At 38.8% G+C, this 19,028-nt stretch overlaps 1 protein-coding gene across 1 annotated transcript in view; it reads right to left on the bottom strand.

Annotated features, from left to right (window-relative positions):
- SGCG (sarcoglycan gamma) overlaps positions 1-10,991 on the bottom strand; it is a 158,993-nt gene extending 148,002 nt beyond the window's left edge. Inside the window, exons 1-2 of the mRNA XM_075061665.1 lie at positions 10,795-10,991; positions 1,249-1,350 (exon numbers count right to left, since the gene is read on the bottom strand). Coding sequence (XP_074917766.1) covers positions 1,249-1,350; positions 10,795-10,989 — 297 coding nt within the window. The 5' untranslated portion in view covers positions 10,990-10,991. The remainder of the gene's footprint in view (positions 1-1,248; positions 1,351-10,794) is intronic.
- Between the last annotated feature and the right edge of the window lie 8,037 nt (positions 10,992-19,028).

Here is a 19,028-nt window from a genome sequence, read left to right on the forward strand (position 1 = left end):
CCCTTGACTGCAAAGCAGAAAACAGAGCACATGAAACAGAGAGAAATACAGATTTAGTAATGCAGTTTCACTGTCTAATAAGATGCTGTTCATGCTATTGGAAAAATTTGTTGTACAGAAAGATAAAATAAAACTTAAATGAACATTCTTGGAGATGTTTGGGCTCTCTCTCAGCAACTCAGACTTGCTGGAATTTCTATGTGACTCACAATGAAAGATGGCTTAGAGCTACTCAGTATGAGTTAGGGTGGCAGAATCTGGCCCCTTAAGAAAATTTTATTTAGTTTGCAGGTAACAAACGCTGCTCCACAACAAATTAATGCCTGGATAATTTAAGACCTGTTCAGAACCACTCCTTCTTCATTCAAACTACTGGAAAGACGCTAACAAGACTCCTTCATACATCTCCAGATGTAGGAACAGTTTCAAACACCTGCCTCTCTCTTTTTTTTTAAAAAAAAAATCAAACTGTTTGAGAAATGTTTCCTGTCTCTTTTTCAATTACGTAATTTCCCCTCCTTCCCCACCAACTATAAATACATAAATAAATAAATTAAATAAAGCTTACCTGTCTGAAGCCCAGGTAGGCAAAATATAGTCCTACAGAGTTACAGCTTTTTATGCATAAATATTTCACAAATTTAATATTTGTTATCTTGTGTCTTACAGATATAGAAATAGGAGCTCTGTATCACTGGAAAGGGAGATTCCCAGCTCTTCAATCAGATCCAGCACTTACCTTCACCCTGGGACATTCCCAAGAATGGAACTTTAATTGAGGTATACAAAACCTATTTCTGGTCATTTTTAGAGATATTTAAGATTCCTTGTAAACCCTTAACAGGTGAACTCATGGTTACCAAGATACCTGGCTTTACAGGGAAGAGATACAAAAATAGGCTCAATAAAAAAATCTTAAAACTCTCTAAAATATTCCTAAAGTTTTAACACCATTCAGCTGGAATGACCTGCATAACTCACTCATGGCTTTATCACTCAAGAGCAATATGCCTAAGTATTTCATGTTGGTGAATGTCACCACAGTATCTTAGTGCTGCCATAGCATCTGAGCACCAATTTCAAATTCACGCTGATAAAATCTTTTGCCATGTTATACCATACTATATTTATATATATCCACACATACCATAATATTCTATACATGCACATATTTTATATATATTGATTTTCTTAATGGATTTCTGTACATTAATTCTCTTTTAGCATGAATTTTCTATATCTACTTACCACTCTAGAGTGAATTTCTTTGGCATACAAAGGGAATAAGAATTCTGACTCTCCTTCCAGTCGCAGTCCTTCTTTTGTAACATGTAAATGTCCCATCCCAGTCTGTGGAGAAAATGAAAGAGTAATATGTGCTTTATTCTTATTGTAATTTTTATTCCCTTTTCATTTGTTAAGCTGGATCATTATATAATTATATATTTTTTTCTGCCTATGCTATTAATGAAGATAACTGCACTATAGGACTTAACAGTTTGGTTACCACTTCAAAATTCTTCACTGACTTCCAGACAATTCTTCCTAGGACATGAGATATTTTTATAACCAGACATCCCAATACCTTTTATTAATAATGTGTTTTGAGGAAAAAAGAAAAAATGTGAAGCAGGAAAGAAAGTTGTTAGTGTAATTGATTTTTTGGATCTTGATCTACTTCATCAGGAAGAACAGGAAGATGCCTGTGTAGGAAGAAAAAAATCAACGAAATTCAAAAGTGAACATGTATTGCCCATGTTTACACATCTTTTGTGCTTACTTTCCAAGAACATGTGAACAAGTTATTTTTGCATATACTAAAACTCACGTAGAACAAAGCTTTAAGAGCCTATGCTTGAACTAGGGGTATCTTGCATAGTTATAATACATATACACTTCATCAACATGTGTTCAAAATCTGCTACATACAGTATCACTCCTTCGTTTGTACACTGTCTGAGGGAATGTACGGAGGATACAATCACTTTTTCATCTGTTTTACTACCTGACCATTTCAAATAGCTCCAGGAGTTGATAATCCATTTGGCACAGGGTCTGGACCTGAAAACTTCAACTTTTAAGGAAAAGACACCACAGAATTTCAACATCATTGAGTCCAAAGAAGGAGTAGGGGAGTGACAGAGAGAGAGACAGAGACAGACAGATAGAGACTTCTCATTAATGATGGCCTACTGGTTCTAGCTAAGCACTTCTGCTTCGTTCCACCCTGAATCCCAGAATCAAATAAGGTAGATCATTTTTATCAGGTACCACCATGGAGATGCCAGTATTTCCTAACCCATCTTACTCCTGGCTTATTGATGATGACAGCAGCCAATGAAATTGAGTAGTTCCAGAGCAGGTTAGACCTTCCTATTGAATAGGGACATCAAAAAATAGACCTTAAGTGAAAGAAAGCCTTCTTGGGTATCTTAGGGATAAATATTCCTTCTAATCAGTTAATAGATTCATCGTTTCTATGGCCAAAGAGGACTATTATGATCATCTAGTATGACCTCCTGCGTAACACAGGCCATAGAACTTCACCAAAATAAATCCTAGAGCATATCTTTCAGAAAAACATCCAATCTTGATTTAAAAACTGTCAGTGATAGAGAATCCGTCTTGACCCTTGGTAAATTGTTCCAATGGTTAATTACTCTCACCATCAAAAATTCACATCTTATTTCCAGTCTGAATTTGTCTAGTTTCAACTTCCAGCCATGAGATCTTGTTATACCTTTCTCTGCTAGATTGAAGAGCACATTATTAAATATTTGTTCCCCATGTAGATACTTCTAGACTGTAATCAAGTTACCCCTTATAACCTTCTCTTTGTTAAGCTAAATAGATTGAGTTCTTGGAGTCTATCACTGTAAGGCATGTTTTCTAACCCTTTAATCATTCTTGTTGCTCTTCACTGAACCCTCTCCAAGTTATCAATATCTTTCTTGAACTGTGGGCACCAGAAATGGACATAGGATTCTAGAAGCAGTCAGACCACTGCCAAATACAGAGATAAAATAAGCCTTCTACTTCTACTTGAGATTCTCCTGTTTATGTATCACAGGATCACATTAGCTCTTTTGGCCACGGTGTTACTCTGGGAGCTCAAAGTTAGCTGATTATCCACCACGACCCTCAAATCTTTTTCAGAGTCACTGCTTCCCAGGATGTTTTCCTGAGGTGCAGCAAAAACAAACACACACACACACTACCACCAAAGCTAGTGACTAAGGGGCATATAGTGGCCAAGCACATCCTTCAGGAACTTAGGATGCTTCGGGTGGTATCAGCTTCTTCCCTTAGATTGTGCTCCTTGCTAACAATGTTAGGCATTTTGGTTAAGTGTCAGACCCAAATAGAAGATCCTCTGTTTGAGGGAGAGGGTCTTATCACCCTCAAGATGGATAAGATTCTTGAGGAAGTGGAGATTCTTAAACTATTGTTGATCTCTGGGACTCCTTCAACCAGATCAGACAAGGGAGGCCTCCCGTGACCTCTTCCTTTCAGAATCACAGACTTAACCTCAGTTGTACAGCTTCAATTTCAGAAGAGGTAGCCATAACACCAGAAGAAGAAAGGCACTGGAAAACATCTTAGATCAGTTTCATCTTCTGCCACTCATTTGACTTCTTTAGCAGCAAGACCAAAAATCCGACATGTTACCTGACAAGCTAGCACCAGTTTTACCTTCTGCTTTCCTCTCATTCCTCCTCCTTTCGGAAATCATTCTGACAGTTTCTTTGACGCTTTGGGTAGAATTACTATGGAGTCTAGCTACAAGAGAGCATCCAGTTTGTCACTTCAGTTTCAATCTGTAGCCTTTCTGGCCTATGGTGTTTTATTATTATAACATTAAGATAGGAAAGCCATTCATTTTTACATTTAATTTCTAGTATTTATTTTTATTTTACTTGATTTTAAATGTGAGAGCTAAGCATTTTGATAAACAGATTGAAAGCATATCTAGCTTCATTGTATTTTTGTATATACCTTTATTTCTTCTGCTGAAAAGCAGTTTTGTAAGTTCTTAGAATAATGCCCATCTTGAATAAAAACTAATATCCTTATGTCTCAACTGTACAGTAGGATTTTCTCTAGCATTGTAAGACCTTGTAAAAACTATGCTAAATCAGGGCAAAAGGCTTTTTCTACCATGGTAACAGTAGGTTCTATACTGAAAAAATAAATCTAAAAAAAAAGTTAAAAAGGTATAGATAAGAAAACCGGTAAGGATAATTCACTGAATAGCTGTGACAGGCAAACAACTCAAATGAAACTGGTTCCCCTTCAGCAGAAAAATTAAGAAAATCAGTGGCAAGGCATTTATTATTAGAAAGCCAGGGGAAAGGGTTTTGTGTGCGCTACCCCATCCCAAATATCGACAGTCTGCATATAATATAATTACTGAAAAAAATTGACAATGAAGCTAATTACAGTGTAGTCAAAATGTAGCAGAATGACCAGCCAGGGAGCCTCTTTTCTTACACATTTGTATCTTGCTTTTAAGTCAAATCCATGGAAAGGCTAAAGCAAGTTTAGACTGAGACATCTATTGTTATGTCCCAAAGGTACCTTAGTTAATGACTTTATAGATCAAGCAATTTGTGCAGTATTTCTTGTTGCGATTACTATTTTAGGAACTTGCTTGGCAAATAAAAGTGGACTGTTTCATTGAGATAATAGACCTGTGGGTAGAGTCTGTTAATAAGCAATCAGCAAAAACAGGATTGGTAATGAATCTGATGAGAGCTTGTGTTTGACTCACAATATCTATTATAGAGCTAAGTATGTGCATGGTGTATTAACATTGCTGATGCCTCATCTCAGTTTCTGTTGCAAGAATTCTATTTCCTGGCATCAGACAGACAAGTTTATCTGATTCTTGTTCTTAAGAGACAACAGAATCTTGTCAGTTGAAAATATTGACCATGTTAGAGTACTGAGCAGCACCAGGTACTCCTGAAGGTGAGAGGTTTATTTGACATCTACTGGTTTGGAAACTAATCTTACCCTAGCCATAAAATGGTTACACATGACATAAATTGCACTCACCGGGGCTTGGTTAGAATGAATATTATTAATATTATATGCTCTAGAAAACTAAAAGGCTAGTTTGAATGCCACGGTTCTGTAAGTTAGCGGCTACGGAGAGCTAGTCCAGGCATGGAGACTCAGTGTAAGATTCACTTTTGCCAGATTTTTCAATCTGCTGAGGTTTGCTTATCTTAAATGAGAATAATATTTAAGATGCAGATGTATAAGATATACTTAGGTCCTGTCATATTCAATTCATAAACAGGAGGGAGGGATTTATTAAAAAAAACAGCTACAACTATAGTTAAAAAACTTGGCTTCCAACACAGTTTGAGTTTCAGCTTTGTTTTCCTGGTTCAAAAAGGACCACATATTATCTGGAGCTCTATATACCACATAGGATACATTTACACTTGAGCCAGATGTTATTTTCAGCTTGGGTAGATGTATGTGCACTAGCTTTGATCAAGCTACCATGCCAAAAATATAACTGTAACAATGGCGGCACAGACGGTATGATGGGCTAGTCATCTGAGTGCATACCTCAGGTCTCAGGCAGAACTTGTACCTGGGGCAGCTAGCCCATCCCATTACTTCTGTCACTGCAGCTACACTTCTATTTTTAGCACGCTAGCTCCATCTTGAGTATACATGTACCCAGAGACACATCTAATGGCTGGATAATACAATGCAAGTAAAAATATCATTATAAGTGACAGATTTTACTTGATTGATCTAATTAACCAATACAGCATACAGTCCACTTGTTCAGGAGCTGGATTTTTTAAAGGGTTGGATAATTTTATTTCCATTAACATTTGCAACTATGCAAACTAAAATAAAAACAAAGATAATTAAATCTCATGCTTTAGGGTATAAGATAATTGCCTGCAAGAGTTATTGTCAAAAAGGATTTTCCTGTGAACAATACCACACAGTGGGCTCTTTCATGATCCCCTCTGAGGGAAAAACAGTTACCTACCTTTTATAACTGTTGTTCTTTGAGATGTGTTGCTCATGTCCATTCCAAGCAGGTGTGTGTGCACCACGTGCACAGTTTATGGAAGATTTCCCCCTTAGCAATATCCATTGGGTTGTTCAGAGCCCCCTGGAGTCAAGCCATCATGCCACTGCATATATAGCCTTGCCGACCTGCCACATCTTCAGTTCCTTCTTGCTGACTGGCACCAACAGACGGGTACACAGGTGAGCCTTGGAATGGACATTTCAAAGAACAACTGTTATGAAAAGGTAGGTAACCGTTTTTTCTTCTTTGAGTGCTTACTCATGTCGATTCCAAGTAAGTGACTCCCAAGCATTTCCTAGGAGTGGAGTGGGAGTTCATTCGTGGATTGTAACACCACTCTGCCAAATGCAGGATCATCCCTGGCCTGTTGTGTTATAGCACAGTGTGAGATGAAAGTGTGGACTAATGAACATGTTGTGGTCCTGCAGATCTCCTGTACGGGAATCTGCGCCAGGAATGCTGCTGAGGACGCTTGTTCCCTTGTGGAGGGCACTGTCAGTGCAGGGGCTGGCATCTTTGCCAAGGTATAGCATATATGAATGCAGGAGGTGATGCATGAAGAAATTCTTTGAGAAGACACCAGGAGACCCTTCATCCTATCTGCTACTGCGACAAACATCTGGTTCAATTTCCAAAGTGGCTTCATCTGTTTGATATAAAAAGCCAATGCCCACCAAATGTCCATTTGTTACCATGGCCCTTTTGTGGTTAGGTATCACATTTGTTATTTCTGTCCTAACTGGTTATTTCAGTTCTTTCCAAGTTCCAAATTGTGGTATACCTGTTAAGTTTAAAAGGTTATGAACGCCAACCTGCTTTAACGCATCCTCTACATTAAAGGTCGCAGCCATACATGGACTTTATGCTTTAGCTCATCACCATCTGTCTTAGGGTTGCCAACTTTCTAATCTCACAAAACTGAACATCCCAGCTCTGTCCCTTCCCCAAGGCCGTGCCCCCTGCTCAACCCCCTCCCTGAGGTCCTGCCCCCTGCTCACTACATTCCCTCTCCCTCGGTGGCTCACTCTCCCCCACTCTCACTTACTTTCACTGGGTTGGGGCAGGGGGCTGGGATGTGGGAGGGGGTGAAGGCTCTAACTGGGGGTGTGGGCTCTGGGGTGGGGACAGAAATGAGGGGTTCAGGAGAAGTGCTACTCACGGAGGGTTTTCTCAGGCTGGCGGGGCTGGGGGTTCAGAGGATAGGAAGAGTGAGGGCTCCAGCCAGGGTGTAGGCTCTGGGGCTGGGCTGTGGATGAGGGGTTCAGGGTGTGGAAAGGGGGCTCTAGAGGACTGGGCAGGGCGATTTGGGGTGGGGGTGAGGGCTCCATCTGGGCGTGAAGGTGCTCTGGGGTGGGCCAGGTAATGAAGGTTTGGGGCTGCAGAGAGGAGCCAGGACTGGGATAACTTTTGGTACCAAAAAGAACTTTGACCTGAAAGAGGAATTCTTCAATCTGGAGACCATGCAGTGCGCAGTACCTGCTTCACCTAGACTGGCTGCAATGCTGAAAGACCCCGAGGACGGTTCGTCTGTCAGGACAGTGACTGGTGCAATCTCAAAGTACCATGGAGGGCCTTGCCTCAGATGAACATTGCATGGAATGGTTGGTACCTTAGAAGGAGTTTGCCTGGAACCTTGTTCCCTTTTCTGTCTAACTGGTTGCCTTGGCTATGAGAGGGAGGGCCTTGAGGGGAACATCAATGAGGATTGTCGGGAGGGACAGCAGTTCTTTCATCATCTGAATGGGCCTCTGGGATCAAAGGGATGAACAATACACTTGGCCCAAAGGCTGCTCCAGGCAGTTGGTGGCGGGTCCCAATTCTGGACTTTTGGCGCTCCTGGGAACGAGTCTGCAGCACCATTCAGTGGCTCAGGGAAGATGAAATGCCAAATGGCGTGTCTCACACACCCATCAAGTCCTGTCTCAGTCATTTCACTTTCGCTCTGCGATTGAAACACTGGGGAGGAGTGCAAAACACTTCAGCCCTAATTCAGAGAGCAGTTCAGCTCCTAGACTGGTCTGCGGGCTGCCTCCATGAGAAGGCCGTCAGCCAAGATGTCCCTTCTGCCCTTTTCTGGTATGAGGTTTTCTATGAAGTCTACTGCAGATCTGGCACTTCTCTTTGACGTGAGATTCCCCAGACACTTTGGACAGCTAGCGTGTGTGTCACTTCTACTGTATCATAGAGCTTTACCAAAAGAGGTACATGGCTTAAAGCCCAGCGAACCGAGGCATGCCTTAACGAGAGGAACAATTATTAACACTACTATTTTTTTTTACCTTTTTTTTTTTTTACTAAACTCTAACTAAGAACTATATACATTACTTATATGATAATACTATACAGAATATTAATCGACAGAAAAGTTTTCAACCATTGGGAAAGAAACCTTGCACAGCAGCAAGAGGGGTCCATTACAGCAACCATCAAAAAGGCAGTAAGAAGGAAATGAGAGGGTGTGGGCTAGCAGGGCCCCTTATACTGGCGCATACATGCATGGCTCGCAGGGAAGCACTAGAGCTGGCCCTATGGATACCACTGAGGGAAAAATCTCCAGCAACTGTGCATGCGGTGCACCCACCCTAGCATGCAGTGGACATGGCAAGCAATTTGAAGAAGAACTTGCAGTTTAGCTGGCTCATTTTTGGGGGAAGAATGTTAAACTCTGCATATATGGAGCAGCACACCCAATCCTTTAGCAGTTTGAATTGCATTAAAACAAGGCATCTCCAGCGTTTAATAAAAGAGGGTTTGTAAAAGAAAAAAGGAATACAACAGGAGGGCTGCTAGCAGCGGAAGTACCCTATCATAAAAAGAGGAAGCCTGAGGGGCCAGGGGGGGCCAGATGCACCAGAACGTGGCCTGCCCCCGCAACTGCCTCTTCTCCCAAAGTCCCCACCTCATTGAGGCCCAATGAAATCACATTCTACTGACCTTCTGCTCTTGAGACACATTCTGGAATTCTCTCTGCACATCCGCCCCATTCCTTCACTCTGCTCCCTGACCTTCTACACTGCCCTTCCTTCTCCCTGCACCAACTTTTCTCCTCCAAGAGACCCTGCCCTCCCCACTTGCTCCTCTCTGCCCCCTCCATCTGTTGCTCACATCACCCTTACAGCCCATAAAAAGTTGTGGGGAGGAGGAGCCAGGGCCCCAGCTGGCCCCTGTTCTGGTGCCCCTGAATGCAGTAATAGGTGGCGTAGCTTAGGCATGGACATAGCTGGGCCACTGCTTAGGCTTGGACATTTCAGGTACACAAGTCCAGCAATTATAGAACTGGAGAGAACCCTTTTCAGTTCCATCCTGAGGCATTTGCGGCTTTCCCTTGTGAGGATAAGCAGGAAGAGAAGACCAGGTTCCTGCAGAGAGAATTCCCATGAAAGGGAGGGAGTTTTTGCCAAGTTTTTGTTTCCATGACCCCTAGGAAAGGAGCCAACTTATTGGCCACACAGGGGAGCCACACCAGGGAGCCAAGACCCTGGGAAAAAATAAGTGAGAAGGGTGACTTTACTGTGAACTTGAGCCACATGCACAAAAAATGTTAGCCACTTACATTCACTGTGATTCATGATGGGGCAGTCACCAAAGTGCATCATCTTCCAAATGTATTGCATAATAGTTAAAAAATTAAACATGATCTAAGACCTTCTGTACCTGTAGTATACATGAAAAAAACTGTGCTGAAAAGAAATTATTTGGGGAAGAACTTGACAGGAATCCAATCATAATAACCTATGCTGAGTAAGAGGCACTTAAAATTCACCTGCGTTAATAGTAAAGGAAGAAGAGTATAGACATAGCTTCATGAAGATAAAATGCCCTTACCCCTCATTTAGTGACTAGCATAATAAAGATAATGATGATAGAAAATGTTAACATAATACTCTTTACAGAATGGCAGGGGCAGAGCAGTAGGAATTTACTGTTATTGTTTTCCTTGTAATAAAGTCTATTCCCAAATCAACTGTGCATCACAGACTGCATGGTAGGGATCAAATTAACGTAGTTTTGATATTCACTGAAGCATTTCTATTGTATTCTGACTCAAGTTTCCTCTTGCAGACTTAAACCTAAGTTACACTCTAAATTACTATTTAAAATTACATGATAATAATATACATATTGTAGTGAAAAGTTATTACATTTCTTCTTGAGCAATGTAGTTTGCTTAACCTAAATAGCATTAAAATACTTTCAAATACTTTGAGCTTTAATTTATTAATTTGATAAACAATTTCTAAATCTTAAAAAATAGCGGGGAAAATAGGTGATTAAAAAAAAAATCAGAGTTTGAGTGTAGACAGGAAAAGAAGCTGAATTAGTGAGAACAACATTTGAATTCTAAAGAATTCTGGGGGTATAAATGAAACTAGAGAAATCACACTTTGTAAATGGCAGAAAAAACACACCGTGAGGCAAGAACAAATAAAATCTCTTACAGAACTGTTTGAATTAACTGCAAATGTAAGGTCATCAACATAAACATCATTTAAAAATCACTTAAAAATGACAATCATATAGGGATGAATGTTATAAAAGATGACTATACTGTATGTATTTCCAACAGAAAGAGAAATTCTAATTACTGAGGTAAGAAAAAGACAAGGTTATTACATAAGAAGAAACTGGCATACACATGGAATAGGTGAGATCATTAGGCAAACAAAGGAGGAGAATATGATTAGTAAAGACTAGAAAGAGAATGGAAAATTAAAGAGGCCACTTACTGGAGAAAACCACATCACTTTAAGAATCCAAATTGTCAAAGCAAAATTCACAACTAGGACGATAAGCAGGAGGAGGACAAACAGGTAGAGGCAACGCTTTCTCCAGCCATAAATACCAATGTTGTAGACATATTGGTTCTCCGGCCTCTCTAGGCTGGTGCCTTGTGTTGTGGTGGTGTATTGTTCACGTACCATTTGCTACAGAAAGGGGGGAAAAGAGTTTTGTTAACTATGTAAATTAATTTCTTTAAAAAAATTCTGTAAGAGAAAAACAAAATCAAATGTCTATCACTTTCAGTGATATCATTATTAGGCTCCAATTTGCTGCATGATAACATAGAATAGAAACATTTTTGCTTCTTTTTCATAATATTTGAACAAAAAAATCCCACCTGAAAATATTACACTATTCATGTCATAATCTGCAACTCACATAGCAATAATTGTATTGTATAATGATATTGTAAACTATGCTCAAGATACTGTCAAGATAAAACATAAAATTTAGGATTTTTTAAAATTCCAAGAGGTACTATATATTCTTTTCTGTTTTAAATACCAATTCTATCACAACATACATTCCAATACTTTCTATATGCAGTAACTATTACAACTAGCTTGTTGCAATACTAAACTGTGTATCACCAGAATGCCAAAGTTTGTTAGGTTTCATGACCTGTATATGAAGAAGGAAAGGAGGTTTTAAAACTACAAAGGTAAAACATGCTTGCTCAACCCTTTATCACAATAAATATTTAAAGATGTTCTAGTAATAGAAACATATAGTAGTAAACAAGGTTAAACATCTTCAGTCACACTACATCATAGTTTTCAAAGTAGCACTTACTAAAACGTAAAGGCAATTAATTACTTACCAAAATACTTAAAACATGAAGACTGTCACTACTTTACACCTTGAAAGTATGGAAAGTTTACATTTGAGCCAAGAGAATAAAAACTCAACAGCTGAAGCTGTTTATCAAAAACCAACAATGGGTAATATCTGTCTCAGCTCCACTGATATAAAGGGAGGAAAACCCCCAAAACCCTAATGTGCAAAGGTAAACAGATTTTGTAAATGCAAGTATTTCCCATAAACAGGTAAGCCCTCTGGGCTCTTACATAATAAAAGATGTCCATTTTCTCACAGTATTATATTCTCAAATGAGAGTTCCTTCAGATTGGATCCACATGAGGTTTCTTATCAATTTTGAATACTCCTCGGAATTAGATCACTATGGTCAGCACAAAGAATTTAAAAAATGTGATTACATTACATCCTTGCCCAGCTGCTGAATTACTCTAACTCATCAGGGAAGCTCTTTCCAAGTCTTCTGCAGAGCCACGCTCTGTCTGTAACAAGTAAGTGGTTCACAGTTCTGATGCTCTGCTTTAGGAATATCTGTCTTTTGTGATCTGTAGCTTTCTACCAAACCCTGAGTCAAAGAAAATAGTCTAGGTTTATAATTATGTATTATTGTACGCCTAACTTCCTTGCATAATTATAATATTCATCCCATTTCTATATCTCTTCTTTCATATTTAAAAAACCCTATAATTCATAAAACATTGCAAAGGTGTAACAACTTGTGTGTTTGACCACACCCAACCTTTTTTTGCTACAGCGGCAATGCAATAATATTGCCATTGATTTGTTGTTATCAATCAAGCTAACCTCATAATGTTGGCAGACAAATCTTTTTACTTCCTGAAAGTGCTTGAACTGGTATAAAGAAGCTGGTAAAGTATAGGCAGGAGCTGAAGAGAAACTGTGAAATGAAAAAAAAGAGTCCCATTCAATTAGACCGCATGAAGGCAGGCAACTAAATACAGTACACCCTCGCTATAGCACTCTTCATAATAATGAACCTTTGGCTATGATGAACCCAGTCCCTGGATCCCGCCTCAAGTCCCACTGTTTCGGCAGGGGCAGACAGCTCCTACAGCCCCGCTGCTGCGGTGGGTACTGTACTGATAAATGTTGTAAGTTTTTGTATACAAATGCTATAAGTCTAAATACTAAGATGGGTGAATTTGAGTGCCTGGTATGAAATGAGGATATTGATATAATAGGCATCCCAGAAATGTGGTGGAACGATGATAATCAATGGAACATGGTAATACCAAGGTACAAAATATATAGGAATGACAAGAGCAGGTCATGCTGGTGGAGGAGTGGCACTATATGTCAAAGAAAGCATAGAGTCAAATGTAGGAAAAATCTTTAATGAATCAAATTATGCCACAGTTTGAAATTCCATGCTTGAATAATAAGAGTACAGCAGTAGAAATACACTACAAACCACCTGACCAGGATGAGGATGGTGATCGTGATTATGAAATTCTCAGGGAGATTAGAGAAGTTGTAAAAATAGAAAATTCAATCATAATGGGGATTTCAACTATCCCCATATTGACTGGGTACACGTCAGGTCAGGACAGGATACAGAAATGAAATTTCTAGACACTATTAATGATTGCTTCTTGGAGCATCTAGTTCTGCAACCCACAAGGAGAGAGGCAAATCTTGATCTAGTCCTATTTGGAACACAGGATCTGGTCGAAAGGGGAGGGGGGGATAAAATTGAACAGTTTAAAAGGAATATCTTTACTGAACATAATCCTCATCAAAACTGTGTTTATAGAGTGCAGGATGCCTGACTTGCAGGGGTCACTATATAATGCCAGTATGCAGAAGTAGATTAGGACTATGACTTCCCAGTCTCATGGAACTCAGGCACATGACAAGGTAAGATGCTTGGACTTCAGAGAGGATATCAGCAGTTTATCAGAACACTACTTATCTACCCACTAAGTAAAGATAACAAGCTGAAATAAGTAACACAGCTACAGTAATTTTCTCCTAGAGGGAGAATAATTCAGGGGAAACAGTGATTCCAGTAAAAAGGGAGGAGAGAAATCTCAAGACCTGATTTGGAGATACATTCAGGTTAAAATCAAGTAGGGAGGGAAAACCCAGACTTGTATGACTAGAAGGATTTTTTTCCTTCTTTTCAACCCCAGCAAGCAATATCAAATATATACTATTGTCCCTAAATTATATGTCACAATAATGTACTTGAAATTTGCATATTTTATAGCATATTATAATTTGCACCGTAAACTAGTGTCATTAGCTAAAAAGCGAGGGCTCCTTGAACTGCAATTTGTGGGAACAAGCACTGAGAAAGTAATATACCATACTGAAGTGTTTGCATACCCATCAGTGCAAATCTGCATAACTATGAGTTCATCATAGCTAACTGCACTGTACATCATAACTGTTACTGCAATAGCTGGAAAGGTAGTCACTCTCAGTGCAAACTGAAATGCTGCATCAGAATCTACTGTACTTAATGGTTGTATATTTGTGAATAAGTACTGTTAAAAATGCTATTTAAAACTTATATCAAGACTTTACTTTTTATCTTTCATATATAATTATTTTTCCTCATTTAAAATATCTTTTCTGATAGGAAAAAAAAATCTTTGTCATCTAATCAGAAACCTGCCTCAGAGTCAAAAGAGACAGCAAAATACTTTTTACCTGATTTTATGAACATTACTTTAGGTTCCTGCATAGTCTTAAAGCCTAACCAAGATTTTCAAAATTGGATATATTTTGGGTACCTCAAGTCTTACATCCCCAACTTGAGATGACATGTACGTGCTTGATTTATAGGAAGTGTTAAGCAGCCCTCTCCCTGAAATTCAAGCTCACCAGTAACTTTGGTAAACCTTGGCCTAGGTTTTCAAGTAATACACAGAGAGAAAGTAGAAGGAGAAAACTATAGATTGTCTTCTCTGTTCACTTATTGCTATAACGGTATGAGAGATGAAAGACCAATGAATTATGATATAGCCATCTTACATCATTAGCCTGTTCACAGGTTAGCAAGACACAATCCTTGATCCATCAAGCAAGAGTTGTCTCAGAAGCACTTTTCTCCTTTAAGGGACTCATTACATTAAAATACCATTTCTAGATTGGAGCCTTAAAGCCAACAAACCATGCTTCATGTTAATAAAAAGTTGGTAATACAAGTTAAGGAGAATGTTTAACCCTAGAGAAAGTGCAATCTTCTTTTCTGAAAACACTCAAGGTAAAGGCAAACCATAGATATGTTGATATGAAATCTAGTGTTCACATTAGGGATAAACTCAAGTGTGAGATGGAGGGCAACCCTACAAAGGAAAAAATGAACATGGGAATAAGAAAATAAGACAAGTATAGCATTCAGCTCCCCAATTCTTCTAGAGCAAGTCACTACAAAAGACGGATAGCAGCTTAAAGGAAATTGCTTCTAGAGTTTCAAAAAAGATGAACTGTTATTACTGGCCAAACCAAAGAGAAATCCAACTGAGCGTTAACAGAATCATAGAAGGGTGTCTAACAAATACACCGGTAGAGGGTGTGAGTCATTTTCCCTTATACTGCACGAAAACTACCAATAGCTGAAATCACTAGGAAACGAATATGAAGGACACTAAGTCCGTTTGTTGCCAATACATACCAGAGGAAATAAGAGAAGACATTAATAGTGCACTCGGTACGCCATGTCATATATGCCTTCCAAATATGTGAATATGTACAGTGTCTGAGGTGAAAGATTCTGGTGACTAGATAGCTGGGCAAAACGAGATGAGAATCTTTACTGCAGCAAATGGACCAACTCAGAGTCAGGAATTTTGAATGGGTGAATCAAACTGATTCCTGTGAGAGGAAATTTGAAACATAGAGGGGCATCTCTAGTAAGTCCCATAATAGACTAATTAGGTCACCATACCAAGCACAATGAGGACACCAGCAAAACAGTAAAATGAGTGGGTCTTACTGAATATGTTGGATATTGGGTAAATTGGGAAAAGCAGTATTCCAGATCCTTCAACCCCAAACAAAATGCTTTAGTGGATAGCACTTTGAGATTAGAGAAAGAAGGTTGGTGAGGTAATATCTTTCATTGGACCAACTTCTGTTGACGAGACAGACAAACTTTTGAGCTTACACAGAGCTCTTCTTCAGGTCTGGGAAATTTACTCAGAGGATCACAGCTAAATAGAAGTTGGAACAGATTGTTTAGCATAAGTGGTTAACAAGTATTTCCAAGGAGCATTCAAGTGAAGAAGCCTGTTAACACCCCTTCCTCCAGTCACAGGGAGGAAAGGGTGGGGGGAGAAGCAGCTAAGAGAATTCTTAGTGGTTTATAGATTGTTGTAATAAGCCATAAATCCAGTCTCTCTATTCAGTCCATGATTTTTAGAGTCTAGCAAAATTATGAATTTAAGCTCCGCAGGCTTGTCTTTTGAAAGTGTTGTGCAGGTTTCCACTGAAGATGGGGACTAATAAATCAGATATAGAGTGATTATCTCTATGAAAATCAGGGGAGTGTCACTGAGATTAAAGACAAATCAGCGCTGATGGGACACTCGTACGCTGTCTGTGTAGTTAATCCACATTTTTGAGATGTGGTAGCTATGTCGACGGGAGAAACTCTCCCGTTGACATAGCGCTGCCTACTCAGGGAGGGTTAGGTTGGTATAACTCCTCGCTCAGGGATGTCGATTTTTCACATCCCTTAATGATGTAGTTATACCAATATAGCTCTGTAGTGTAGACTCAGGGCTATCATAGAAAATCCTATACTCTGAAAAATGGGAGGTTAATGGCTGATAACTGAGACAGTCTGTTGTGGAATTGCTCTTTCCTTAGAGTTAAGTCCTGAGGGAGAGAAACCACAACCACACCCAGAACATCTCAGGAGGGATTCTCAGAAGAAGAGAGGCTCTGTTGACACATCATCTGTTGACAAACAAATGCCTGATTATTGCTCTGGATTACAATTGCTTGTTCAGAAGTGATTATGGTTTCCAAGGCTAGGAAAATAGCCTGAAGCTTGTTTTTGTTCCTCAGGAGTCCATGTGCCCTGTTGAAATAGTGCTCCCTACTCCAGGAGTCTAATATCCAAACCATGCAAAGGATGTCAGAAGTCAGTGAAATACATATTCACCATGTTGTGAGGCAGATGGGAACATCAGAATAAAAGGGACAGAACCACCAAAGGAAGAGAGAGGACAAAGACTGCCACATTTCCAGAAGGAAAGGTTGCATAGGACACAAATAAAGGGAGATGCAAAGTTCAAGCAGCATGCAAAGTGATCCAAAAGTTGAAGAATGGAATGAACTAAAACAGGAAGAAAACACACGATCTGGAATAATGCTGTAATTAATGCACAGTGATTGTGCTCGAAGCAGGAATAAATACCGGGAAGTCCTACAATCTGTGTTATGAAGGAGGTCAGACTAAACAATCACAATGGTTTTCTGGCCTCAGAAATCTATGAATCTATACATTGCATGGATTTTAAGGCCTGAAGGGACCATTAGATCATCTAGTCTGACTTCTTGTGTAACACAAGCCATAGACTTTCACCCAGTTACTCCTGCATGGAGTCCAGTAACTTGTGTCTAATTAAAGTGTATCTTCCAGAAAGGCATCCAGTCTTGATTTGATCCAGTTTCTCTTTTCTATGACAAATAGCTGAAATCACCATTCTGGATTTCAACATTGTTTTGTTTTAAAAACATACGGGGTGTGAAATATTCTTCTTTCAAAATTGTTACACTAAAACAGAATGATTTGTTACATTCAAATACCATTTACTTCACTTTTGTTTTTCATAAGAAACAAAAAATATTTGTGCATTACATATACATTACCTATATGCCTCTGAAGAATGATTACAATCCAAGAAACAGAAAATAATTCCATTCAAAACACACAAGACCTTTGTTGAAATTTGTAAGATTTCTAAAAAGCTGTCAGCCAACAAAGTCATCCTTATCGAAGAGTAGATATAATATATTTTCACGTAATTACACTAACATTTCCTTTTGCAATATATTGCAATAAGAGAGGATCACAAAAAGCAGACTTTTAATTGAGTTAATTAATTTCAAATATCAATAATTGAGCCAATGCTTCTGAAGAGAAAAACCAAAAGAAACTTTGTAAAGAAGATCTCATCTTTGTTGTTGTAATCACTAACATCTATTTCTCTAAGGAAAAAAAAAATCTTTTATTGAAATCCAGATTCTTTCTGTTCAGATCTGCTTAATAACATTCTAAAATTAAACAGCAGCATAAAGAGTTAAATCAGGACCATCAAATCTTTTTCAACTATGTTTCAGACATTGTGCATCTGTAAGTTTTCACCCTGGGGAAGTAGAGAAAGAACTAACAGGAATTTGAAGGGGATTTCAATGCATGATAGTCTCTGCTGGCAAGAGTTAGGCTAGCTATAACCCTAATAACGCGAGATTTGTAGAAGCGAGGATTGTGTGAGGCGAGTGGGAAAGAACTGTGTGAGAAGTTGTTGCGACCTTGTGTAGATAAACATGGAATGTAGACTAGAGTCTAAATAAGTGAGGAAAAATAAGTTATCAGGATGACCTATGTATAAACAAAATGCAGCTGTTGCTTATTATTGTCTGTGTAGTGTTGCTTATTATTGTTTGTAGTAAGCAATTATTATTGCTGTAATTGTATACTTGTAGAGAGACCTGCCTAGGAGGGGGAAACTCTGTGTCCTAGTGCACTCTCTCCCTCTATGCAATTGCTTGAGAGAATAAAATATCTGACTTTGCTGCACCCAACCAGAGAGTGAGAACTGTATTTTTCTCTGACATTCCCTAATGGTGGTATTCCCCCTTTGCATATCCACCTTGTGCTACAAACAAAACAGATTAATTTTATGATGGTAGGCTGTGATTATACAGTGCAGTCCAACCAACAGCAACCAATATTATAGCATTTTGTTCCAGTTTTCATACCGTCACTCAGATCTCCTCCCTTCTGCTATTCACTAACATCAAAAAATTACAGTAAGACCTAATGAACCTTCTTGAATTATGAATTCTCATCAGCATTATCATGTATCAAACCAGTTTCTCTTGGTAAGCATATGGTATATCATAAAAAAATAAATACATAGTTGGGCCTGTATATGTCGTTATACTTCATAACAATAGAACATTTCAGAGTAGAGAACTGTCTTGGCTTTAGAATGACATATTACATGTGAAAGTTTAAGTAAATATATCTAATTATCTATACATTTTAATGCTGGTCAGTATAGGATTGTAAATTACTTGAAAAAAACTATTGCTATGTGTTTTCTTAACTTGATCTTTCTAGGCTAAGATGCTGGAAGGCTTTTCTTTACATGGAGGTGAA

Source organism: Chelonoidis abingdonii, chromosome 1 (genome assembly GCF_003597395.2).
Source record: "Chelonoidis abingdonii isolate Lonesome George chromosome 1, CheloAbing_2.0, whole genome shotgun sequence".
Lineage (NCBI taxonomy): Eukaryota > Metazoa > Chordata > Testudines > Testudinidae > Chelonoidis > Chelonoidis abingdonii.